This window comes from Mchenga conophoros, linkage group LG20, assembly GCF_057382185.1.
Source record: "Mchenga conophoros isolate Kocher_MC1m ecotype Shallow Benthic linkage group LG20, M_conophoros_male_GT1.1, whole genome shotgun sequence".
Taxonomy (NCBI): domain Eukaryota; kingdom Metazoa; phylum Chordata; class Actinopteri; order Cichliformes; family Cichlidae; genus Mchenga; species Mchenga conophoros.
Window position 1 is genome coordinate 27858752 of NC_140545.1, and position 27566 is coordinate 27886317.

Below are 27566 nucleotides of genomic sequence, written 5' to 3' on the forward strand. Positions count from 1 at the left end.
CTGGTAAGCCCGGGGACGAGCGTGAAGTGCTCATTCTGCGTGATACTGGTGGCTCACAGTCCCTCATACTAGCTAGTGTGCTTGAATTTGATGAGAAGTCTGACTGTGATGCTAGCATCATCGTAAGAGGTGTTGGGATGAGTTTTGTGCCTGCTCCCCTTCATTGTATTTGGGTACAAAGTGAGCTGGCGGGTTTTTTTCAGTGGCTGTGCAGCCTTGTTTTCCAATTAATGGGCTGGATCTTATAATGGTAAATGACATAGCGGGTGGGAAAGTTTATCCTACCCCTGAGGTGACCAACAATCCTGTTGTAGAGCCTGTTTTAGATGCCCTGAGCCAGCAGCACCCAGATGTGTTCCCTGTGAATGTTCTTACTTGTTCTCGTGCCCAGCAACAAGGTGGGGGGTTGATTTGTCAGGATCAGTGATTGCCTCTATTCTAGAGAAGGATGTGATGCCCTGTACTGATGAAAGAGATAATGGAGCCTTAGAGTCGGCTCAAAGTGTGGTTGAGCCAGCTCCTGAGTCTGAAGCTCCTTTTCTGCTCACTTGGGAAGCACTTGTGGAGGCTAGTAAAGAGGACCCTTCATTAGTCAAGTGCAGCTCAGGATGATGGGGGTGAGGGGATCAAGAAGCAGACATTTTTCATTTGGGAAGGTTTATTGATGCGCAAATGGACCCAAAGGCCTGGAGAAGACTGGAGTACAGTGTGGCAGATAGCGGTTCCGACAAGTCTGCGGCAGCATGTGCTACAATTAGACCATGGTCAGGTCATTTGGGTGTCACTAAAACATATGACCGTATACTGCAGCATTTCTTTTGGCCGGCAATGAAAGCAAATGTAGTGCAGTTTTGTAACACCTGTCACATTTGCCAGCTTGTGGGTAAACCGAAGAAGGTGGTGCCCCCCGCCCCTCAACGTCTTATCCCTGCTGTCGGTGAACCATTTGAGCATGTCCAGGTAGACTGTGTTGGCCCCTTACCAAAGACGCGGGCAGGGAATCAGTTCTTGTTGGGCAATCATGGCTCAAGAGTTGGCAGTTTGTCTTGTAATCGGAAGGTTGTCGGTTCGAGCCCGGCTCTGACAGTCTCGGACGTTGTGTCCTTGGGCAAGACACTTCACCCGTTGCTTACTGGTGGTGGTCAGAGGGCCCAGTGGCACCAGTGTCCGGCAGCCTCGCCTCTGTCAGTGTGCCCCAGGGCGGCTGTGGCTACAATGTAGCTTGCCATCACCAGTGTGTGAATGGGTGGATGACTGAATGTGTAAAGCATTTTGGGGTCCTTAGGGACTAGTAAAGCACTATACAAATACAGGCCATTTATCATTTATTTACCATTTAACCATAATGTGTAACCAAAAAGCTGTGATGAAGGTGTCACTTTTGTATTGTTCGCTATACGTGATGTGAAGCAGGAGTCTTTGGGGTTCAGCCCAGCTACCCTGTTGTTTGGCCATGATGTGTGGGGTCCACTAAAAGTGCTGAAGGAGAGTTTTCTCAGCGGTTGCATGCCTAAAACTAATGTGGTGGAGTTTGTGAAAACATGCAAGGACAGGTGGCAATGGGCTGCTTTGTTAGCAAAAGAGGCTCTCTGTGTATCCCAGGCCAATATGAAGAGACGGTTTGATCAGAAGGCAGTGGAAAGACAATTTCAGCCTGTTGCTTGTGTTGCTGCGCGCGCCTAATTCTGCCCTCATGGCTCATTTATCAGGCCCCTATGTAATAGTGAAGAAAGTGTCTGACACCAACTATTTTTCTCAACACCCCAGAACGCAGGAGGAAGACTCGCCTATGCCATGTTAACATGCTGAAATCATACCGCACCACAGAAACCAGCATGACAGAACAGGCAGACACCGCTGGGATCGCTGTCCCTGGTTCAGTCCCTGCTTCCCTGCTAAGTGTAGAAGTCAAGGGCGTTGATGATCTGGGTACCCTTTCCGAGGGACAGCAATGTGGGCGGTTGTCAAATTCTTTTTTTTTTTTTTAGCCAAGGACGAGACCCACCTGTCTCATCTTCCTCCGTCTCAGTGTAGGGATGTACTTGACTTGTTGCACTCCTATCAGTCTCTCTTTAGTGATGTGCCCTCCCGCACCAATGTTTGTGAGCATGACATTGACGTTGGCGACGCAGCCCCAATCAAGCAGCATGCATACCGCTGCCCCGTCGCCAAACATGAGGTGATGAAAAAGGAAGTTGAGTACCTAGTAGAAAACGGCTTGGCACAACCTAGTTGTAGCCCCTAGGAAGGAAGCTTTAGCTCTTCGCCGGTGACCGTGTTCACAGATCACAATCCCCTCGTTTTTCTGAACCGGATGTGCAACCACACACCACTGACAATATCGTAGCTGATGCACTCTCATGCAGCTCACAATGAAGTGTTTTTGTTGTTTTGGTAGAGCTTGAATATAAGGGGGGAATGTTACATCCTGTGAGGCTTTGGGAGTGTGTGGGTAGGGTGTTTGCCCGCTCTCTCCACCTCCTCCTCTCTTGCCACTCCTACCCCCTCTGTCTCTCTCACTCTTCTCTCTCCTCAGGACACAGCTGTTTTTGATTAGCCTCGTTTGCCACCAGGGCCCAGTTAGCAATCACCTCTGAGCAGTGTTGGGCAAGTTACTTTGAAAAAGTAATTATAGTTACTAGAGATGGCACGATACCACTTTTTTATGTCCGATACCGATATCATAAATTTGGATATCTGCCGATACCGATATGAATCTGATATAGTGTTTTTTAATCAACAAAACTGTTTTTTAAATATCTTGCTGCATTTTGTATAAGTTCATACTCAAGTTTAAAACAACAACTACACTAAAGCTATTCTGTTATACCCCTATGCAAAAAAAAATATTTCATAGTTCAGCAATACTGATCAATCTAATAAACTTAAACCTACACCATCCTCCCTATTCTGGTATTTTAAAGAGTACTTAGCATAAATATTAAGCAACCTAACTAATAGGGTTCCAACTCCCAGCAACAACAAAAATAAATAAATAAAAAATAGGGAACCACCCCTCACGCTCCACCTCATGATGCTTAATCGACGTAATCAACCTTAATTTGATGAAGTGTGAAAAAAAATGCACAGAAATCAATTATTTTTCAAGAAATATTAAATAGATTCAACATCTTTCTTCAACAAAATTGCAGACTGCACAGATGGTACCTTCCCAAAGGAAAAAGTACTATAGCTTACTAGGGTATATATATTAGACTTAATAGTTACTATATACAGTAATTGACTTCTATTCATTTTACATCAAATTAAAACTTTGGGTGTCAGATAATTATTTATTAAAAGCTAGACATTTTAAATGAGAATAAGAAAGAAAAGTATGTCTTTGTGCCCCCTTTTCCCTGTTAATGCCCTATCGGCCCCCCCTGGCTAAACTTTGCTAGATCCGCCCCTGCACAGTTACAGCCGTCAGCTGTGTAGAAAAAGATCCTGGTGTAGAAAGTAATATTAAATACATTCTAACAACAGCTGATCAAGCTTAAACGTGCTGCTGTTGTTCAGCCGCTGGTTTCCTCTTTCTGGTGCAAAGTGGGCCAAAAGCAAACTAGAGACACGGACTCGCGACAGAAAAGCCGATCAGCTGATCGTTAAGCAGTTTCATGATTGAAGTAGCAGCAGGAGAGGCAGTCGCTTGTTAAGCTTAACGCAGGAATGCTTTACAAACATTCAGAGATGGACTTACACACTTGCTTTACTTCTCTCGGGATAACTTTGTTGGAGATGAAATGCCGGGTTGCTAGCGAAGCTCCAAATGCTATCCAGACCACCGACAGGTCCTACATGCCACAGCCGCTCTATCACGTGATGCATACTGCTCCGACGTGCTAACGTTCTGAGGTGAGTTACGGCGTGTTGCAAGTTTTGTGAGGTGCTTTCGTGATATTTAATGGATCGGATTACATTTTTTTATTTTTCTCCGATATCCGATCCAGTAATTTAGGTCAGTATCGGACCGATACCGATACGTAATATCGGATCGGTCCATCTCTAATAGTTACTAGTTACTTCTTCAAAAAAGTAACTGAGTTAGTAACCGAGTTAGTAACTAAGTTACAAGATTCTAAAAGTAATTAATTACTTGAAAAGTAACTATTGCGTTACTTTAAAAAAAAAATAGTTTAACCCTCTGGGGTCCAGGGTATAATTGGCCATTTTTAACTACTTTTGATTTTCTCTCTACATTTCACCTTAAAAACTATTTATTTTGGCTTGTTTGGTATCATTCTTTTCAGCACAACCTCACGTGTCTGAATTTACAGTTATGTTTTCATTTTGACATACTGTATTGACACAATTGATCTAAGAAAAAAAAAAAGGGGGTTCCTTTGAGGGGTCCTGAAAAAGCGCTATATAAATGCAATCCATTATTATTATTATTAATAATAATAAAAAACATAAAATCCGAGTAGAAAGTTATTTTTTACTGTAACAACCAAACATGTTTAATGAATCATATTTCATAACTTTAAATGCAAATATAAATTGTCAATTTTTTAAATCTTATGCACAAGTTTTGCAAACAAAGTTTTCAGAGAGGTAGTGTTCAGTTAATGTTTGAAGAGATTTTACAAAAGAGTATGGGTGAGACAATGATGTTCAGATTTTTAAATGTCACGGGGATTTTCTTAAGAAAATATCCAGGCCTTAAAACCGTCATCGTCCACATGGGGGACTGTAGCTCAGGTGGTAGAGCAGGTCATCTACTGATCGGAAGGTTGGTGTTTCGATTCCTGGCTTCCCCTAGTACTAACCCCAAATTGCTCTCCGATGCATCCATCGGAGTATGAATGTGTGGGTCTTAGAAAGATGTGCTTGTGCGAATGGGTGAATGTGAATGTGAATGCACAAGTTGTGTAAAGCGCTTTGAGTGCTCAGATGAGTAGAAAAGCGCTATATAAGAATCAGTCCATTTACCATTTACCACTCCAGCCCAGCAGGTGGCCTTTAAATTAGCGGCAGAAGAAGAAGCAGCACCTAAACACGGGATGTCAACAAACGTCTAGAAACTAACTCCTCACAGCGCTTCGTTACATGTATTACCCTGACAGTGCTCGCTGGACTATATGAGTGACCTTCGTTGAAATATTGAATGCAGTACTGTAGGGTGTCTCTCTCTCTCTCTCTCTACCAACAACCAAATGTCATGTTACCATATCATTTTTGATTGGTCAACATGGGGCATTTTTCCACCAACACGAAAGGGCTGTTTTTTGGTTTGTTTTTTTAATTTTTTGGTCATAAGCAGAGAGTGCTTGCTAGCGCTGTCCTTAGACAGTAAACGTGATGAAACTATTGAGGAAAAACACACGTATATTGTTTATCATGACTCTGGTTTTACGTAGCCTATCAACACAACTTAAAAACTGGTATATATCACCTTGTTGCTTTGTCATCTTGAAATGGTCGTGTGATTGGCTTACCACGACTACTTTATTGTTCCTCAGTCAAACAGCAGCACCCATGCGATTGTTTTGCCCCCTTAGCTCCAGGTGTTGTGTCAAAAAGTGATCGTCGGCCAGAAAGTGATTACCGCCCGCGGGAGCGCGCGCAGCTACTTAAAGCTGTAGTGCCCAGATTACTTACATAGACAGCTACTTCCGTGCAACTGATATAAGATGCGGTAAGCTGAAGACAGCTTCGATGTCTGCTTGTTAAAAAATAGTAACGCGACCGCACCGCATTTTCTTGTTAGTAATGGTAACGGCATTGTAACGATAGAAATAGTAATAGTTAGATTACTCGTTACTGAAAAAAGGAACGGCGTTACAAGGGGCGTTACAAGTAACGGCGTTATTTCCATCACTGCCTCTGAGGTTATATAAGCTGGGGATGAACTGTGAGTGAGGTGGTTTTTTCCCTCTGTGGCTCTACACGTTTTTCCGCTAGGTTTTGGACAGACAGCCTCCTTGCGAGTAGTGAGTAGGCGGGCTTGTGGGCCCCAGAAGTGTCTCCCCTTGGTGAGGAGTTAAGGAAGAAGTGTGGGAAGTGCCTCCCTTATTTGTTAAAGCCGGTGTTGCCGGCTCTTTAAGTTAAGGTTATTTGTAATAAAGCCATATTGTTTGTAATAAAACGATATTATTATAGAACACCTCTGTCTGTTTTCCTTTTCATTCTATTTCTAGACCCATTTGTTACTGGTCCCCACACTCACACCCCTAGACCCCTTCGTGGGGACGTAACAGGCATTGTAACGATAGAAATAGTAATTAGTTAGATTACTCGTTACTGGAAAAAGTAATGCCGTTACTTGTAACGCCATTATTCCCATCACTGCCTAAAACCAGAAGCGATGTAAGCACTGAATGAAAAGAAGCTGCTAGAATCTGAAGATGAAAGTCTTTAACACATCAACCACAGCCTGGTTCTTCACTATAAGACTGCACTTCAAAAAGCAGTATAATGCAACAGGGAAGCCATTTACTAGAAGAAAACTAAGAGTATTCAAAAATTCAAGAGGAACTTACCATCAATTCCCAAAACATCGTGCTTTTGGTTCTCAGAGCACGGCTCAAATTTGCGGATGATGTCCAGGCAGTGGTCTTTACTCACCTTGGCCATCTATAAAATGTAAAAAATTCATGTCACAAATACCTCTTTGATCCAACTGGTGATCTGGCTGCACGTTTTTATTTTCATCTTGGCTTCAGGAATCAGCTGTTTGGCACCTGTCCTCATTGGTCAATCAGATTTCGACCTGACATTTTTACAATGTCTTGACACTGTTAGCTTGTTAAAGGTGTCTTTAAACAAAAGTCCAAAAATAAGACAAAGTTGAACTGAAAAATTGGAAATTGGAAACAACAAGTAAAGAAAAATCTTACATTAAACAGGACATCAAGCATTTTTGTGTGTATATATGTTCATAGAGGGACTAATAATTCTGTTTTCCTCTGTATGTTGTCCTGTAATCACAGCTCAGAAACACTAGCTGTGGTATTGCTGTGTTCAGCTTTTTTATGTCATTTCATATAAAAATAAAAATGTCAACAGAAAAAGAGTTAGAACAAATGCAGAATGTACTTACTTTCATTTCAGTTTATTCCACTCCAATCAAATGTTATCTATATAGCCCCAAATCAGGTCACAGCTGGCTCAAGTTGATGTGTAATAAAATAAAAAAATAAAAAATAACTCTCTCAGACTATCAGGCAGCTGCACTGAAAGATAACTGACTCCATGTTGTTAGATCAGGGGTCTCAAACTTCAGTCCTCGAGGGCTGCTGTCCTGAAACCTTTCCATGTGTCCCTGTTGCACACACCTGAATACAATTAGTAGCTCATTAGCAAGAGTATAGAACTGGAACTATAGAACTTGGTTCAACCCCTAACATTCATTCCCTCATGAGCTGCTGTAACATGAATCAAATGGCTGAATTGCCTCCTCAGCATGCAGTCAAGTTCTAGAGTCTTGCTAATGACATACTAATTGTAGGTGTGTTGCAACAGGGACACATGGAAAAGTTTCAGGACAGCGGCTCTCGAGGACTGAAGTACAAGACTCCTGTTGTACATGGTGTAACAGTGGTAAGCAATGTTGCCTCACAGCAAGGAAGTCTTGAATTCGACTCCACCATCTGGCCGGGACCTTTACGTTTGGAGTCTGCATCGACGGAAATTCTATGCACAACAACCCATAACGTCAAAGCTAAGAAAAACAGCTCCATCAGGTTTGAGGTGTGGGCCTTTTCCAAATCGTGTTCGATTAACTGAAATTACTACAGCTGGACTCCAATCACGTTCTAGAAACATCCGACTGATGATCAGTGGAAACAGGATGAACCTGAGCTCAGTCTTGACTGTTATGGCAAAGGCTGTGAATACTTATGTACACACTTTACTGTTGCTTTTTATTTTAATACATCTTCAATAATTTCAAGCAAACTTTTCTCACTTTGTCATTAATGTGTATTGTGTGTAGACGTTTGAGGTGATAATTTGTAGCTAGACTCACAGAGATGTGCCCACCTGCTGTAGTGCAGGATATGGGATTTAAAGCACAATCAGCAACATCTTAGTTTGGCTCTGATCAGCAGTAAACTGACTGGTGCAACTCTATTTTCTAAGTCTGCAGATCAGTAGCATTGTGGGTTTTCACAGTAAAGAACACCACGAGAAATAATTTAAAACAAAACAAAACAAATTTTAAAAAAGAGCCGCTTCAATAAGCAAAGTAACTTTGAGTCCCATTAGAACCAGTTTGTACCTTTTGCTCAGTCTCCAGGAAGCGGGCCAGGTCATCAGTGTTGAGATGGTCCTTGTGGTTGCTGTAGCTAAGCATGAGGAGGTACAGATCCCTGCGGGTCGACATCATCTTGTAGAAGGAACAAAACTCCTCAAAGCCCAGAGTTCCCTGGGTGTCATCTGTGTCTGCCTCCTACACATCAGGTACGAGACAAATTTCCAGTGTTAGAAAACTGTCTTAATACTGTAATACTGCAATACTTAATACTCTTTATAGTGCTTCAAGCAGGACTACAGAGTTTCCTTGTTTGCCTACTAGATAATAATAAAAGATCAGAATTGATTATTGTGATATTTACAGCTGATTTTGTCTTTTGTCTGCAGAGCAGCTTCATGCACACTGGGCTCACAACATTAGAGACTTATACACATGCTTCTATGGCAGGGGTGGGCAACTCCAGGCCTCGAGGACCAGTGTCCTGCAGGTTTTAGATGTGTCCTTGAGCCAACACAGCTGATTTAAATGGCTAAATGACCTCTTCAACGTGTCTTGAAGTTCTCCAGAGGCCTGGTAATGAACTAATACTTTGATTCAGGTGTGTAGACCAAGGGTGAGATCTAAAACCTGCAGGACACCGGGCCTCAAGGCCTGGGTTGTTGCTGCCACATTTTTCAAATCAGTTTGTACCAAATATCTTAAGTGATGTAAATTCAAGACTTTTATCCAAATAATATGTTCAGACTCAATGTACCGAGCCTCCGTTAGAGTCCCATCCAAGTTGTGCTGGCAGTGGGAGCTAAACATCTTATGGACTGGGGCCTCTGCCAAGCCAGCTCTGCATCTTTAATCTCCAAATGATCCAACTCACCACCGATGATACAATTATTAAAACCTGTAATAATGATAATAATATTACTATTATTATTATCATCATCATCATCATCATCATCATCATCATTATTATTATTATCATTATTATTTTAAAAATAACACCTTCCCTGACCCAAAGGCGCTATAGATCAGCGGTCCCCAACCCCCGGGCCTCGGACCGGTACCGGTTCGTGAGTCGTTTGGTACCGGGCCGCGAGAGTTGAGGCTCAGGTGTGAAATGTATGGTTTTCAGGGTTTTTATCGGTTTTCAGCGTTATTTTGTTGTCGTTTACTCGGTTTTCCTTGGTCTTTTCACGTGTTTTATGAATAAATTTTCTTTTTTTCGGTACCGGTACTAGTTTTATTTTGTTGTATTTATCCGCGACACCTTAAAGGCCGGTCCATGAAAATATTGTCGGGCTTAAACCGGTCCGTGGCGAAAAAAAGGTTGGGGACCGCTGCTGTAGATGATATAAAACAAAACTGAATTATGTTGAAATTGAATTTTTTTAGGATACAGTGGTGTGAAAAAGTCTTTGCATGTTTCCTGATTTCCTATTTTTTTATATGTTTGTCACACTTGAATGTTTCAGATCATGACACACATTTAAATATTAAAAAGAAATATTACGACTGTGGTTTGCTGGAGTCCCACAGCTTTATAACCTCAATTAGTTTCTCACTTGTTCCTGAATATTCCACTTGATCAGGCAAGCCCTATTTGGGTAACTGAGAGCAAGTGTGACAGTAACCAGGCCTGGGTGTGGCTTTCCAAAGATGTGACACAACACAGTTCATTTATGTTATAACTAAGGGCAATCACTTTTCCCACACAGGGCCACGTAGGGTTTTATTCTAATTCACCTTTCCTTCAGTCTGTTGTACTGCTGTAACAAGTTAATTTATGGGATTATATAAAATCTGTCTAATAAATGAATTTAGGTCCAGCATTTAAAGTAAGTCTGTCACGTGTGATGCAGTAAATTAAATAATATTTGTGTTGTTCTTTGTAAACAGTGAAAACAGCACGTAAGGGAAATGCAGCTTAAAGGCATCATCATCATTCTAGCCTTACTGACTCCCATTTCTTATTTATGAACCAATATACTCGACAGCTAATATCCACTAATTCACCAATCAGTCCAGCCGCTTCTTGTTCCTACAAAGCTTGCACCCCACATGCACATGTGCAAGACTCCACTGTGATTAATCAGTGAGCAAATCCCCTGCTGAAGAGCCGTGCTTCTTTACATTTTATTTAGTACAATAACACCTCCAGCTGTTACATCCAACCTGTGTCAATAACGATGTAGCTCTGCTTTGTCACTACAAATGTATACAGGTCTCCATTTCCTGGAACAAATACACAACAAGGCTAGATCAGATGGTACCATGTGAGGGACGCCTGTTGCAGCAGCTTTTTGTATGGTTGTCAATGAATCTTGTATTTTTCAGGCTTGCTGACTGTGGCTCAGCTACATAAACCATGTGTGTTCAATTTTATTTATATAACGTCAAATCACAACTGCTCACTGCCCGTTATATTGTAAGGTTAAGACCCTACAGCAATACAGAGAAAACCCTCTGGCAATCACTTGGTGACAGCAGGAACGAGAAGATTCCCCCTTTAAACAGCGAGAAACGTCCAGCAGAACCAGGCTCGGGGAGGAGCAGCTATCTGCCACAACTGGTTGGGGTGAAAAGAAGAAGACAGGACAAAAGACACATCAGGGCTTTATGAGAATGATGTTTTTGGATTTTTCCGGTGCCATTAATCCTTTGGGGTCCAGGATGAATTTGGCAGTTTTTCACTAATTTAACTTCACATTTATTTTTCGGTTTTAAAAACAGTTTACCTTCTTTGGCATCATTTTTTTCAGCACAACCTCATATCTGGCTGTACAGTTAGTTTTCATGTTATTGATCCATGAAACCGGATAAAACAAACCAATTAGTTAAACTGTGGGAATGTTTTTAAAGACAAAGGCCTGGATGACCTCTAATTTTCTGCTTTGAAATTCAGATAAAACCCAGCCCGAAAAATCGTAGGTAATGCTATCCAGAAAAAACAAAAACAACTTACTCTGAATGGCATTACCTTGGCCTCCAGTAACACTGTGAGGAACCTTGGAGTCATTTTGACCAGGACATGTCCTTCACATATTAAACAAATATGTAAGACTGCTTTCTTCCATTTGTGCAACATCTCTAAAATTAGAAATATCCTGTCTCAGAGTGATGCTGAAAAACTAGTTCATGCATTTATTACCAGCACAGAGAATGTGCTGGTATTGTCTTACCAGGTCCGTGAGATCTTCGACTCCCACCTCCAGCAAAACATCAACAGCATTCTGAAATGGCTGGGGACATTAAGTCCAAATGGACCACATTCTGCACCTCTATTGTTGAGGCTGCTACAAGGAGCCCAAAAAGGTGAAGGGAGAAGGGAGCCATCAAACTGAAGGAGGAGTCCTACTGGGCTTGGTTACCTAGTGGGACTTTGGACACAGCAGATCAGCAGACCAAGCTGAATGCTTGAAGAGAAGAACGTTTTAGGAGTGACAATGGTGAGAGAGCAAGTGATAACGAGTTTTGAGATGTGAGGCCGGCAGGTTTCAGCCCTGCGATGTGTTCCTCTGTCTTGTGGTGGACAGAAACTATTTTTAGAGTGGCACAAATAAATTGCGTCGCATCTTAATTGTTCTGTAATTTTAGCGGTAGGAATATTTTTAAATGGTTGTCCAAAAAAAAAAAAAAAAAAGACTTGAGGTATTGGCTTACTTTATGCAGAAGTTTTTTAATTTACAAATTACAGTTGCATTTCAAGTTATGAAGATGATTCAATAAACATCTTTGTGGTTTTTACAGTAAAAGAAAAATCTAACCATTTCCTACTCAGGTTTTTTGTTTTTTATGTGGTTTAGATCAGTTCTCTACAGTATGTATACTATAAATTTAGACATGTGAGGATGTGGTGAAAAGAATGATATCAAATAAGGCAAGCTAAATAGTTTTTAAAGGTAAAATCAAAAGTAGTGAAAAAATTGCCCCACTGGGTAAATAAACGCTGTCTTTAAGGACAAGAGCTTATTCATTTGTAACCCGGGCATCCATGGTGTTCGTATGGAAAAAGTTAATTGGATGCACACCCACCTGCCCTGTTCCACAGTGGTTCACTGCAACTTTTTCCCTCTAACAAGTTTTACTGAAAATTCACTTGCTAGTTTCCCAAGTAGAGAAAAGTAATGTTGTCTGATACAATACTACTAATACATCCATGGAAATGTTTAGTTATTTATGGTTAGATTTGATGATGAAGTCTGTGGTGCACTGGTCTACCCTCATTTACATGACTGCACTGCTTTATCTGTTCTCTCTGTGTGCCTTTTACTGTTCATTCTTGGTGTGGTAAAGTATATTCACTAACGTGTGGAATGTGATCATATGTAGTATCGCTACACACTGAGAAAGAGGTAAGGACACTATTATTTATCTTCATTGTAAGTAGATTAAACCAAAGAATGAGTTTAGAGATCATTAACACACAAATCCTCATCAGTGTCAGAACACACCTGCAATACGCCAGAGGCCATCTGTGTCCCAGCAGCACCATATGGCTGACTGTCAATAGATCGTTTGACTTAGTGACAGGAATCCGGCTAAAAGGGCCAAATCAACCTTCAGCACACTAATCCTTTAGCCAACATCTATATTAGTCACAGTCTGTTCCCTGCTCACTCACACACTGCTGTCTCATGTGACCTAGTAACACCTTTCTTGACCTGGATTGACAGTGGATCATATTTTACACATTTTACAAGCTGCATTAGCCTTTGCACTAGCAAGCTTAGTAAGTCATGGATCACATCCACTTGTAGATGCTGTTGCATTGCTGTAAGTAAATTAACCAACAGCCTCTGGAGTGAGGTTTCTTTAAAGGAATACTACAACCGTTCACTTTATACATGGGAATTAATTTGTACCAAATAATATCAAATGTGGACATTTTAATTTAAAAGCATAATCTCCCCCCTAGCTCTCAGCTTCATATCCAATGCATTGAATAATTTACCTAATCCTATAAAGCTGGCCAGTGCAGGGAGATCGAGGTTGGATATGGATACAAGTGGAATATTTTTGCATCAGAAGACGCGAAAGCAGGCATGAGTGCAGCAGAAGATGATGGTGGTGCTTGTTAGCAATTTCAAGCTGTTAGCTGCACCTTGACCCTGCCCTCGGGGTGGCTGTAGCTCAGGAGGTAGAGCAGGTCAACTGCTAATCGCAAGGTTGGTGGTTCGACCCCTGGCCTCTCCAGTCTGCATGCCAAATATCCAAATATATGCAGGTTGTTCCCCGATGCATTAGACATGTGAATGCCAGAAAGCATAGGTGGGGAATAAACAGTCCATTTAGAATTTTTTACTTGAATTTTCCCCACAGGCAGAACTATGAGTCTCTGTATTTTAAATTGTGACAAAACACAGGCCAAAGCTCAGATGGGTTTTACAGACCGTCACTCACAGGACAGATCTGGTGTAGTAGTAGCTCCACTACACCAGTGCTGGGCTTGATAGGTTCAGGGTAATTGTAAACAGGTGACCATTTAAAACAATGAAATGTAGAGTTTCCAAACTTTCTTAGCAGTGTTAACAACATCTTTGACCAAAAAACACTATCTGTCTGATGACTGTGCAAATGCAAAGAAAGAACACATTGCAGTATCAGATGGTTTATAACAGTCATAGTCACCGCAATTAGTGTCCATAGATGTCAATATGATGTCACTCCCTGCCATACATACCTGCTCATTATTACTTAATACTCAGCAGTAATGGAGCACAGATATCTTGGGCCACATAGGAAGCCATATTATTTGTCAGTTACTTGCATTAAAATGCTCCAACAGGAACCAGCAGCACAAAGAGATTTGGAGAAGTGCCTCAAAAGAGTTATATATGATCCACAGGCGTAAACCAAGATGTAGAACCCCAAACTAAGATGCAGTGGAAGCTCAGATGTCCCAGTTTTACATTGGAAATTGAATGTATCTTACATTTGTGGATCGGTGAGAAGATGGCAGCATTAAATTTGTCTCAAAACAGATGGTGGACACTGTGCGTATCAGGCGATTCGTCCACACATATTTAAGGTTTTGTAAGTGACCGAGAGAGAGCTGCATGTAGTTTTACACATTTGTACAGTTTTCAGAAGGTAAAATGATCAGATTTATGAGCTGAACTAATAAATCGTACGTACACGATCAGTATTTATTGTTTGGCTGTACACATTTTTAAAATTGCTTTTGCAATTTTGCGTAAAGATTTGTGTAAAGATTTCTTTCCATGAGTCCAGTTCAGTGACTGAGGGAGGTAAGGCCCAGCCACAGGGTTAGCACATGACGACTGTAGCTCTGACTGTGAGAAAGATTGATTTCAGCAGCTGCTGACAGAAGACACGTTTTCCATTCACAGTGCTACGATAAATCAAAGTGCTATTGGTCTTTAAACACCTCACTAAACCATGTGCCCACACATGCCTTTGTGTCCCGTACGGTCCTCCTGAGTCTGGAGGTCACTCAGGTTAATTTGCTCTGTACCTTGAACATCTGTTTGACCTTCTGTCGGGGCAGGTTGACATTGAGTTTGTGCAGGAGCTGGAGAACTTCGCTGATGCTTAAGCTGCCATCGCCATTCTTATCAGCCTCTGTGAAGGTCTGCTTTAGCCATGTGGTGACACTCTGGTTAAGGAAAGTCACCACAACAGTTCAGCACATTTATCGTTTATAACCAGAGCAGTGTAACGTCAGTGCAATGGGTCAGTTCAGCCTATCAATGCTTTAAATTGCCCTCTATTAATGTTTTGAAATTCTATAGTATGTAACATATGCAGTTACACGATACAAGTGAAGAGGCTGAAAGTAAACAGTACAATGAAAAGGATATTGGTCACGGGTGCGCTGCCTCTTAGCAAGGCTGTCCTCATCACTGATCCCAGCCACCAGGTACTTGAGGCCTGTGATCCAAGTGCGTGCCTCCTCACCAGTCGTGGACACCAGGTCCAGGGACTCCATGTGTTCTCCATAGTAGAGGCTGAAGCAACAGTTTGGGTCAAAGCTGCCCTCTGCATAGCGCTGGAAGATCTCAGACTGCTTACCCTCACACACCTCCCGGATGGAGTCGATGGAAACTGTTGGAGGACACAACAAGTCGGTGAGTTAGCGGTATAAGGTAACTTTAACACAGTATGGGAGTAAACAGACCATGAGGTATAATAATAATATTCATAATAATAATAATAATTTGATGTACTCTGGCTGTTGAGTCATTTGTTCTTGTGTATCGTTTTTCTAACTTTATTTTGAGCCTTACTCTTGCTGGGTTGTGTATGCTGCCATCTGGTTGTTAGTGTTCTTTGCATACCTCGCAGGGGGAGTTACTATAATAAATTCAAGTTCTTCTTATTGCTATAATTTTATAAATTATGCACAAGCGTAAACTGTGTTCAGAGTGTTGAGCATTAGGAGAACGTCTGGAATCACTGTCTGTTGCTGATGATGGCGATGATAACGTCAGTTGTCCTCCTCCTCCAAGGACCGGACAAGTCACAACTTTTCCATTTATACGCTTGTACAGCAGGCTGTATTTCACCTACAGTTCAGCATTTTAACAGCTCAGGATTGGTTTAAACTCCAAAACAAAGTTCAGTTAAGTGCCTGCGCTCTCTGATAGAACAGGCACTTAATTACTGATAACATTCAAGTTTTAAACAAATGATGCTTAGTTCTGACCACATCACAGACAGAATCTCTGTCCTCAGGTCGTCACACTGCTGCTTCGTAAAACAACAACAATCTGTAGTAGATGCTCTGATGCAGAAATAGGAGCATCAGAGCATCACATGACTTCAGTTTCCTGATGGAAGGAACCACTTATTTTCTCTTCTCCTGTAATTTTGTCTGCTGCATTTCTTTGTTTTCTTAATTCTGGTTTGTTCTGAGGTTAACTGCTAACTTAATTGTAAGCATATTCTCATGTTTTTGCCACTCAGACACTGAATTTGTGTGGCTTGTTCACTTTTTGCAAGAGAAACGTCTTTGCTGGGAACATCCATTGGGGCTAATGACATCTTCTTTGTCCACTATTGTGCAACTTTAGTGACACAGTATAAAGTAAGTATAGGAAATGTAAGCAGAAATGTAGCCTTAGTAGTGTTTACCTTGGAAATGTGAAGTACAACACGACTGCTTAAATGTTTAGTTTATAAATAACAGCAAGTTAACCTCGTACGTTGTTAGGAGCCTGCACAGTATCCTCACATAAATAAAACTTTTCTACGTGGGGTGGGGCTTTTTTTTACCACTTACTTCAACCCATCTCTTCTGCCATGCAGCCACATCAGTAACTTCTATGAAGCATTTGCACTTCCTGTAATATGGAGTGCAGCAATCCTCAGCTGAGTGTTGAGTGGCTGCACTTGTAATTGTTTATGCCACTAGTGTTGAAACAAGTCTGGTGTTTTTACTCTCAGCAGGAACAGCTTCCTGGCATATTTTAAGCAGTATTGTGCTTTGGTGGAGGCCCGATCTCTTGTAGCTCTGGTCATCACAGGCTGACAGGTGGCTCTTGCTCTGAGCCATGTTTGGGCTAATGACACGCTGACACCATGTAATCGACTGATTTTTCAGTAAAAATGAATACAAGGACGGTATGATACAGCATGACACATCCCCATAATCAGTTACAGAAGATGCTTAAAGTTAGTGGTACTTTACATGTTGCTGCTACTCCTGTTAGCCTAACAGTCTGCTGATTGGCTACAGCATGTGAGACTGTACCAGTGGGTGTGTCTGTGGGCAAGTCACTGCTGTAGACCACAGCAAGGCTCGCAAAATTTCAAAATCTCTGGTAGCCCGTCGGGCAGGCATTCTTCAGTTTTTGGTAGCCCACAATAAATTTAAGGAGCCCGAATAAAAAAGAAAGCAATTTTTTAATGTTTTGTTTCCATTATAATATTATACATTAAAGTATAATATTGTAATGGAAACAAAAATTCATCAAAAAAATTGTTCAAATAAAAATCACAACAACTGTATACAAATTACAATCATCAACTCAAATACTTGGTTCAAATTGAACAGAAATTTCTATGAACTTGTAAGAACTGTGTAAAAAAAATTTGCTTTTTGAAGTTTGCAAAGACTGCTAAATTTTGCCAATGGTAGTTCACTTTTTGCAATATAGCACACTGTTCTAAACAGCTTTTTCAGGAGTTCTTGTTGTGCTTGGTTTATTTTTAGTATGTTTTTTGCAATTGCTGTTTGTTCCTGGAAAGATACTGCAGACTGGGCAATAATGCATTTCTTGCATTTCTCATGGGTTCTGATGCGGTCTTTCTTAAAACTACTAGTCCCAGTAACAAAGGCGCTTGTCGACTCAGAAATCAAATGAAACTCACAACACACCTGGCAGAACATCATGTTATTTAGCTTGTCATATTTCAGCCACAGAAATTCTTTTGTCCATGAAACCAAAAAAGCTGCACTTTCTTTTTGCCTCATAGTCTGATTTGTCATAACTTTTCCGTTTTGTGGTAAGCTTTTCTTTGGCTGTCACTTCTTCACCCTGACCTGTCTTATTTGGCTGAGCAGAACTAAAATACCAGCGTAAATCCTGCTGCTTTTACACACGCACACACATAACGGTCAGCGATTCTTTGCGCACTCAACCTCTCACATGTTTAAGCTTGCTGCGAGAGATTTCACTTGTCGCGTTTGAACAGTAAGCTAATGAGTGATAAGACGAAGTCAGAGGAAGTGGTGCGCAATTAGTCGTCACTCACCAATCAGTGCTGCTGCTCTCTACAAACCATTCACGCGATTGCAAAATGAAAGTGAAAGCAAAAAAACAAGCGCAAATTCAAACGCGATTTCAATATGTCACATATTGACAGTGGCTCATCGATGCCAATGACATAATTACTCAGCTACATTGGCGAAAGAATGCAAAAGCATAGACATATTTTCCTTCCTATGATAGCCTGACGGGCAGGGCTGAGTTAGATTTTGGTAGCCCACTGGAAAAATCGCTAGCCCCGGGACGTCGGGCTAGCGATTTTGCGAGCCCTGCACAGAGCAGAGCTCTGCACCCGAGCTGAATCAATGAAAAACTGCCTAATTTAATTTGAAAACGTTTTTTTTTTTTTTTAGAAAGGATGTTCTCCCACCACCACAACCCCCTCCAAAAAAAAACCTAATAAATAAATAAAGCTCTAATTGTTTTTAACTTTCAAGGGAGCATGTGTGTTATTTTGTGTGTAGGACACTGCGGGCAGATTAAAGCTGATGAATAATTAAGTTGACTTAAGAAGCTCATTAAATCCAGGGATGGAGCAGGCAGAGCAACAGGGAACCGAGTCCCTAAGCTGCTATGAGACCTCATTTCTACTGAGAGCTACTGCTGAAAATCCCCTTTGATTCTTTTCTAAAACACTCAAATCTTTTTTGTCGTTGTTGTTTTCTTTTGGATTGGAAGTGTTTCAGGCCATTGGGGAAATTTATTGGAGCAAGAGTTAAACCTATAAGACCTTTAAAGCCTGAAACAGTGAAAGGTAAACAGGGGAACAATGTGCACTTAACCATGAATCTGTCAAAGATCTTTGGAGATGATCTGCTGTTTCTAGCTGAGCAGTTAAACTGAAGCAGATCTGAGATGCTGAGCATGTATAAAAGGTAACCTCATATATTACTATTGTGACTCGTACCTTTCTGACCCCAACTGGTCATGGAGGAAGCAAAACAATTACCAAAAGGTCTCAGAAGCACATGATAATACTATTGTGCCAAAAATTAAAAGAAACATATGGAACAATAGTCCATAACTGGCTTCTTATTAACAGGCAAAGCTTTTTTAATGGGCCGATCCATTATGCTGTTCGACCAGCTTTGCAAAGCTTGCCCATCCTCCTCCTTAGTCTTCAGTCTCAAAGGCTGTCATTCTCCACTTTTCATGTAACTTATATAGAAGCTTTACTGAGGGGACTGTGCACTTCTCAAGCATAAGTAGTCAATGCTTTACAAGCTGCTGACTCAATCTGAGGCCATTTGAATGCTTTATACTCTTCAAACACTTTATCCTTGCACTGGATTCTGCAATGACAAGCTACTCTGTTTTAGCTTTCAGCTGTTTAGCATGTAATATCTTCCTCCTTGTTTACTTCAGACTTAGCTAAGAAATAATATTATGAATCTTATTCACTTTTTTATACTTAATACTCATTGATTGTGCTGTTGACATCCACTTTTCTGTATTTTCTATAAACTCTGGTATTGCTGCTAATTTGGGCCTCCTCCAGTTACATTGATCTGCTTATCCTTAGGTCTCTTTTGTTATCCACCTGAAATCAGTTCTTATTTCTTCTTTCAACTTAGTTTGTTTCTATTGTGCTAGCAGTATTGTTGCTACTACTAAGCCGGTCTGTGTTCAGCTTTCAGAATGACATGCAGGAATAAATCTTCTCATATATTCTTTTAACATATTTGCTTAAAGTTACATTTGGTCAAAGTGCTGGTATTGTATAAAAGACTGTACGCTGCCACTCAGACTATAAATATATGATCTTTCAGAATATAATTCTTTGTCCGTATTGCCCGGCCTTATGTTGTATCCTTCACTGAAGATGTAGCTCACACTCAGGACGATCGAGCTGAGATATCTTTGCAAGGACAACATGTAGAAATAGCTCTGAAATTTCAATAAAGCCTCACCTCTCACTAAAAATATGGTTCCGGTAGCTTCAGGCACAACATTAAGGCCACCTGCCAATATTATATTGGTCCATAGTTTGCTGTCACTACACCCCTAAAGGTGTGCTCAAACATACCTTTGTGGGCCCTCCACAGATTGTTCAGGACATCCTACAGATGCTCAGCTGGACTGAGATGATGGAATTTGATTTGAAGGCCAAGTCAGCACCTTGAACTTCTCGTTGTTCTCCTCAAACCATTCTGAGAACGTGGACGGCACAACCCAAGGTTCCCCAGCAGAACATTGCCCAAAGCATCACGATGTACGCCCTCTTTACTGTAATACTTCCTGGTCCCATGTGTTCCCAGGTAATACACACATGACGTTAAGTCAAGTCCTGATAATCACATGCCCATTGCAGGCGTTTCCTGTCTGCAGCTATGCAACCCCACGTGCAAACCACGATGGACTGTGTATTCTGACAGCTTTCTATCAGAACCAGCAGTGAGCCTTGGCCACCCATGACTCTGTCAACTATGGTTGCTCTATTGGACCATTTTTGATACTGACAATGGCAGAATGTGAATACCCCACAACAGCTTCAGAGATGTTCACACCCTGTCATCTAGCCATCACTATTTAGCTTGTGCCAAACTCATCCAAATCCTTATGCCTCCCCATTTTTCCTGCTTCTAACATGAACTTTGATAATTTATTCAGTTTCTTGCTGGTGCCGTGATGAAAAGATGATCAGTGTTATTCACCTTACCTGTCAGTGATCATAATGTTACGCTTGATCAGTGTATATTTAAAGTCCCAGAGTAGCGACACACAGCTTTCTTACTGTGCCTTTAAGAAGACAACACTCACTCTTGGCCTTTTCATTCTTGCGTGACGGCCTCCAGCGGATGCAGGACTTGTGTTCATCCAAATAGAAGAACCGCACGAGTCCCTTGGAGCTGCCGCGGAGCTTCAACATCTGGGTCCCCATCTGCATGGAGCTCATGCATTTCTCCACTGCAGGCAAGAAAACACAAAACAAAACAGACAGACGAAAACACGGAATATTGTCAAAAGGGAAACTGCTGGAATGTGCACTGAAATTCACAGGAAAGCATGAAACAGAAATGTACATACAGTGCATGTTTTCATTCAAGAAGTATGTATGTGCACATGAATATATATATGTGTAGTTCATCAAAATCCATCAGAATTGTAAAGCAAAGCAATTGCTCCCTCCAAAGCAAGTGAATGGTGTGGTAATCACAGTAGAGCCACACTAGATGGTGTGGGAACCACATGTCCCTGTGCCGTGGTTACACCCCGCCTGACCACATCAGTTTCATTTTTCTGTAGCATCCACTGTTTTCACAGCAGCATGCAGGAAGGTAATGTGAGGCAGGCAAACTGTTTTTATTAAGAAAGTGGGAATCTGTCCTTAAAAGTGTTCGTGCTATAAATTCTCACCAAAAATATGCAGATAGTGTTTGTACAGCAGAAACGGAGCTGTGGACATACAGACGACCCGCTGTGATCATGGAAACTAATGCACTGGATAATCTTGTGTGGCAGAGAAGAAGTGAGCGGCCTCTTGGCTTTAAGCGAACACAAGTTTTATTTTTTTGAAGAATCAATAGTGAAGCCACAACAATGTCCACAGACCAATGCTTCATCACAGCATGCCTATTGAGCTGCACCACTCACACATTTTTCACACCGTACACCAGAAACAGCATTGATTTCTGTTTTTCTGATGAAAGATTTTTGTTACAATTTAGATACAAATTTTGAATGTCTGTTTTACAGTAACAGTCAAGTCATTCTAATGCTCTGTGTTGTCAATAAGTCTAAGTGTCAAGTGTAAAACATTTTCAATTGTTCAAAAAAAACAAAAAAAAAAAAAAACAAAAAACCCCCACCTGACTCGAGCCATATCAAGCTAGCAAATTGCTCCCGTAACATAATCAAGCTGTGAGATTTTTACTGTACTCCACATGGCAGAGCTACATAAAACCCTTACAGTAGTACTTACAGTAACACTAGCACAGTTGTGTGCTATGTGTGCTGTGTGTAAGCCCGCTGGTATGCTGCAGCAGTATGCTGCAGTATGCTGTGATGTGTTTTTTCTTTCCCCCTATGACATATTGCAACATATTGAGCAGACGTCACAGATTTGGGATGAATGCATGAATTAAAGAAATGTTACAGCAAATCAAAGCATGTGCATATAGTGTTTCAGGACAACGTTAACTACTCAAAGAAAGTGTACACATTTTGCATGTTGTTGAAATTTTAAAATAATGTTTTATGGCTCTGAGTTGGCCTGAATGTGTGCACTGTGCTTTCATGAGCTTGAGGCATCACAGCAGGATAAAATCATATAAGGTAGGTCATATTTTAGTCCATTCTTATAATGCCCATCTTAGACTTCTGTAGAGAACCTTTGGAGAGCTTAGGACATAACATGCATTACATGTTAATTGTCGTGTGGCCGTGTCATGAAGTTTCATATGCAATGGCAGCTGGTAGAGAAATATAAAATCCAGGTGCTGAACCTGCCAATCACAGCAGTTGTGGGCTGCATCGACCAAGCATAAATTGGGTATAAGTGACTAAAGGCAGCCAAACTCCAGTACAAATTTCTTAGTGCCTAGTAGCTGTAACAGAGCTGGGGATCTTCACTCTTCTAGCCAAACAGAGGGCAGTTATCCATGAAATGATCTGTTGTCACAGCATCCAGACTCTCACGGCAGACTGTCACACTGCTGAAAACAATGCCTTGAAACCCATCGAAAGCCTCATCTTCAACCCTTTGTCAAGTCTGAAATAAATCCACTCTAGCAGTCATCGCTGCATACATCGAGAGTTCTACAGTCAGCTCTTCACTGATTTTAGAGGGAAACTGTCAGGATGTCTATAAGGTGAAGAGCAAGCAGACTGTCCATTTTGTGAGCATGTTTCATTTCAACACATCTAATCAAACTGTTTTCAAAGAGACCCATTTCAAGATGGAACACACTCAGCTTTATGGTTGGCTTAAACACAATTAAATCACATATGAGGGCGCAGCAAAGGAAAGCATGCTCTGCTCACCCTCCCCTGCAGGTCAGCTAAAAGAACAATATGTTTGCTGACATCCTGTAGCTGGCCAATGTTGGAAAATCCCTTGGGAAGTTTAGTATTTGAAATTTCTTCCTGGTGTAGTTAGCTAAAGAGTGCTCACAGACAAGTAGCATAGCTTGGAAAGTTACAGGTTTCCAAATTAAATGTTACTTTTCAACACTGTAGCCTGTGGCTACAGCCTGCTAGTAAAATCATGAATCAACCAGTTTGAATCATGCATTTAAATAATGTACAAATGTAGCATGACACCAATAAATCCTCAAATCATGTAAGAAAATAATAACAGAGACCTCACAGGACAGAGATGAAGGAATACATCTGTCTGTTGGTAACACAGCCTGTGGGAGGCTGACTGAGCCCGGGTAACACAAGCTGCTGTAATCAACACAGCATCAGTCTGTTGGCTTAGTTTGAACAGTTCACAATTGGAGTCTAAGCTCCAGTAAGTCCACAGATCAGATGACAGGGAAACTGTGCCTACATGAAGGTACACAGCTGTTCTTGTTGGTTGTTTTTATGCATTAAAACTCAAAATACCACAAAGAGCTCAGTGCTTTCACACCAGTAGAAATCGAGGTTTTCTTCGTGCAGTTGAAAAACTCAACCCCACTCGTCTATCATTCTGTATGCAGATGGACAATGGTCCATTAGAATTTGAGAAAATGATCCTGCCACTGATCCTGGCACGTTATCAATCCCATTATCAGCTGATCAAAAACACCATCATTATTAAAAATGCCCTTTATGCTCCGCTCTGTTGTTTTCTCACTCCAACCAGGTGGTGTTACTGATCTGCCCTCAACTACAGCTCAACATGTAACTGCTCTAACAGTAACGACATGTTTACAGAGCTGCCTGATCCTGCTCAGAACCACGACAATCGCATCCTAAACATGAACAACAGCTTTTAGACACAAAACTAGAGCATGAGTCACACAGAAAAGCTGTACAGTCGACACCACTGGGTGTCTGGGCTTGTTGCCATGGTTACAACCTCACACTTAAAGTGCTGGAATTTCAAATGGATAAAAAAAAAAAAAGAAAAAAAAAAGAAACAGGCTCAGACTCTGAATGTATGATGACACTACAGAAGTCCTAAGAAGAGAACTTTTCTTTGTCCAGCTATAATGGTGAAAAGAAAAAGAGCATCACTGAGATGCAGCACAATAATCGTTTTACCTGATTACCTTAAAAAAAAAACAAAAAAAAAAAAAACAGCAATCTCAGCTGAAGATTATTAAAACGTTAAATGCACAAATGTTACCATTATGAAGAATAAATAGAAAAAGCAAACACAGCAGCTTTTTTTCCTTCCTTCCTTGGTCCACATTTTATATTGTTTTACGTTATGGTGACACCCGGTGAGATCGTGTAGATCAGCCATTATTTTTGGTTTAATTTTATTATCTTTATTAAGTTTTTATCTTTATGTAATGTTCACATATATTGTTAATTAAACATACAATTGTTAAAAACTGCATCTTTTTGCAGGCATTTTACTTTAATTATATTTTAGCTTATGAGAAGCAAAAACAAATGGCTGTCCAGTCGGGAGTTTGACCAACATGGACTTAATCTGGAGAGGGGACCTGCTTGTCCCTGCTGTCCTGCAGCCTGAACAGTGGGATACAGAAGAAACTCGGGTGGCATTCCAATATGTGCATCAGTAAAACCACACAACAGCCATGGAGGTGCTGTTAATCTCTGTCTCTCTTCCACAGCGTGTTTGCTGTCCTGCCATCCTTGCCTCATCCCCAACCAGTCGCAGCAGATGGCCCCGCCCCTCCCTGAGCCTGGTTCTGCCGGAGGTTTCTTCCTGTTAAAAGGGAGTTTTTCCTTCCAATTGTCACCAAGTGGTTGCTCATAGGGGGTCATATGCTTGTTGGGGGTTTTGTCTTTATCTTATAATATAAAGCAGCTTGAGGCCACTGTTGTTGCAGTTTGCTGCTATATAAATAAAACTGAACAGGCATTAGTGGTCCTTGTGAGTTAAATCAGTAACCAGACAACAGGTGGCAATGGAAGTAAAGTTGAGGCCTGGATCTCAGTGACGTGGCAGGATGACCTGAATGTGGCCACTGACCTGCTGCAACAGTCACAATGTGGGCCGAGGAGATGGACTTGGCTATTCTCCTCAGTCAGGTCACTGGGTTAAGCCCAGAGCGAACCATCTGTAGATGGGCCAACTGAGGCAACAGACATAATGAAGACTGACAAAGTCACTGTGTCAGTGAATTAGAGACTACAGTAAACCTATAATTAGCAAAGGGATCTCGTTTGAACAGCACCTACATGTTTAAATATTGGGAACCAGTTTTCTTATAAAGAATGTTGCTGCAGCATCATCTGTTGTTAGAGTTGGGGTTATTTCCACTCTACAGTTTAAACTTCCTGTTGGTACAAAGTTTAAGATGCATTTTATAGCAGTTAATAAACAGCACATTACTGGTCACTGGTTATGAGAATATGAAGGACGACTGTAGGAGAGAGTGGTTAATTTAGCTTTTGAATTGCCAAACCCACTAACCAAATCCTACAGTTCTGTGATTGGTCTTGTTTGCTTCCACAACATATTCTGTAGATGAAGCTCTTCTTCAGCCTGGTCATTGGTCCACACCAAAGTTTGACTCTGAACTTTCCCACAATAAAAGAATCAGCCTGGGTTCATTAAAACAGACCCAACCCACTCAGCTGTGGAAACACTACCTCTGTGCAACATACATGTGATTAAGCTTACCCATGTAGCCCAGTCTCCACTTGGAAAAGGCCACAATGCTGCTGCCTATCCAGAAGAATTCCTCCACCACATATGTCAGAAAGACCTGCTGCTGGCTGTTATTGGGAACAACATCTTTGTTTTTGTCCTCTTCTGTGATAAAAGCCCCTTTAGCCAAAAGTCCAGGCTTGTCCCCAGTCGCTGCAGCAGCGGTGGTACACACGAGGGCTGAAGACAGCGGGCTGACGCTGAAGATGCTGTTCATCTCGGATTTGCTCACTTATAACAGAGATTGGTTTTGATGCTGCCTCAAAGTTGCAGAAATGTTCCCACAGACAGTTAATCTGAATCAATGTGGATAATCTTTGGGTCAATTAAGTTTGCAAAAAAAAGAAGTCACAACTTCTTTAAAGTGAACGTTCTTTACGGGTAAACCATCCAACTCCACTAACCACAAGAACAAAAGGATTATTATCAGTAATATCAGGGGCTGCTTTCATGTTTAGCTTCAAAACAGATGCAAAGAAAAAAGCACACGTTAAAAAAAAAAAAAAAAAAAAAAATCACTCTCTGAACACTTAAAACAGTTTATCAATAATCTTCAAATGTTATTGCATCAGCAAACCTGCTCATCTCAAAACCATCTCAATATTGTTCCATTTCAGAGCAAAAAGATGCAGCTTTGGTGCCGTGTCGTTGTTTCCTTAGTCCCCAGGATACACTCAGCCAAAACGGCTGGCTTCTCATGAAAGACAGAGAGAATGCAGCAATGGACAGCAGAACAGACATGAAAGCACAACTCACAAAGGTAACTGTGCAACATGTGTTGGGCAGGCAGAAATCCTAAATCCCTAGCAAGCTGTAATCCCAGTCCAGGAGATTTGCTAAATGTGTGAACTGAAATGCAACAACCAACAGGAAGAGAGTGAGAAAAGTCAGCAAGGCTTAACAAGGTCATAATAAAAATGTTCCAAAACCAATTAAAAAGTCTGTTTAATATGAGTCGTGTCAACGGACATTTCTTCTGAAAGAGAGGTGTCAGGTACCCCCACCCATCTGCAGATATCGCATAGTCCCAGCTAAATCAAAGCACCTAGCTGCCGTCTTACTGGGGCTCAGATATCGGTACATATGAGGAGTTTACCATTATCTTGCACCAGATTAATAAATTCATCATAAAACAGGTCAAATTCCAGGCTCGTGACTGTGTGATGCAGCAGTGTGAGCATACTGAGTCAAAATAATGTCAGAGGCTTGGATTGAAATCCCTGAGCTTGACAAACAGATACCAGATACTGAAGACAGAACAGCTTAATGTAGAAAAATGACAAAACCATATGAAACTACAACCAAGATTACACTGATAATATTTGGAATTTTTATTTCTATGTTCAGATTGCATAAAAACTAAACGTATGATGCAGTTTGACTTTTCCTCTTTTTCTGGTACCACAGGTAATGTAGGCAGCACATGTACCACAGCTGCAACTCTTATGGAGGTGATGGTGGCAGCACACGCCTTATACCACATGAAAAAATAAGGATGCCCACAAGCACAGGAAATGCTACACATGGTGATGCCATAACAGCTCTGCTCTCTAAAAGGCACCAGGTATCAGGTAACATGCAGATATCACGTGTTCCCATTCACCATTCAAGAGAACTGGACCCAGTTGATTTACATGCGAAATGACTGTACAAATGTGTTTGTGTATTTTAGGAATTTAAAGGCAGAATGAGCTGAGGCCACAGCAGATGGCCCCGCCCCTCCCTGAGCCTAGTTCTGCCGGAGGTTTCTTCCTGTTAAAAGGGAGTTTTTCCTTCCCACTGTCGCCAAAGTGCTTGCTCATAGGGGGTCATATGATTGTTGGGTTTTCTCTGTATGTATTATTGTAGGGTCTACCTTACAATATAA

General features: G+C 41.2%; 1 protein-coding gene across 6 annotated transcripts in view; it reads right to left on the reverse strand.

Annotated features, from left to right (window-relative positions):
• plch2a (phospholipase C, eta 2a) overlaps positions 1 to 26484 on the reverse strand; it is a 68786-nt gene extending 42302 nt beyond the window's left edge. For 5 of the 6 annotated variants that reach the window (XM_085261041.1, XM_085261042.1, XM_085261039.1 and 2 more), the window contains exons 1-6: positions 25673 to 26484; positions 20683 to 20829; positions 15011 to 15256; positions 14667 to 14794; positions 8222 to 8392; positions 6483 to 6576 (exon numbers count right to left, since the gene is read on the reverse strand). In XM_085261041.1, the coding sequence (XP_085117167.1) occupies positions 6483 to 6576; positions 8222 to 8392; positions 14667 to 14794; positions 15011 to 15256; positions 20683 to 20829; positions 25673 to 25916 (1030 nt within the window). In that variant the 5' untranslated portion in view covers positions 25917 to 26484. The remainder of the gene's footprint in view (positions 1 to 6482; positions 6577 to 8221; positions 8393 to 14666; positions 14795 to 15010; positions 15257 to 20682; positions 20830 to 25672) is intronic. The other variant, XM_085261040.1, reaches the window with a different exon arrangement.
• Positions 26485 to 27566: the final 1082 nt, after the last annotated feature.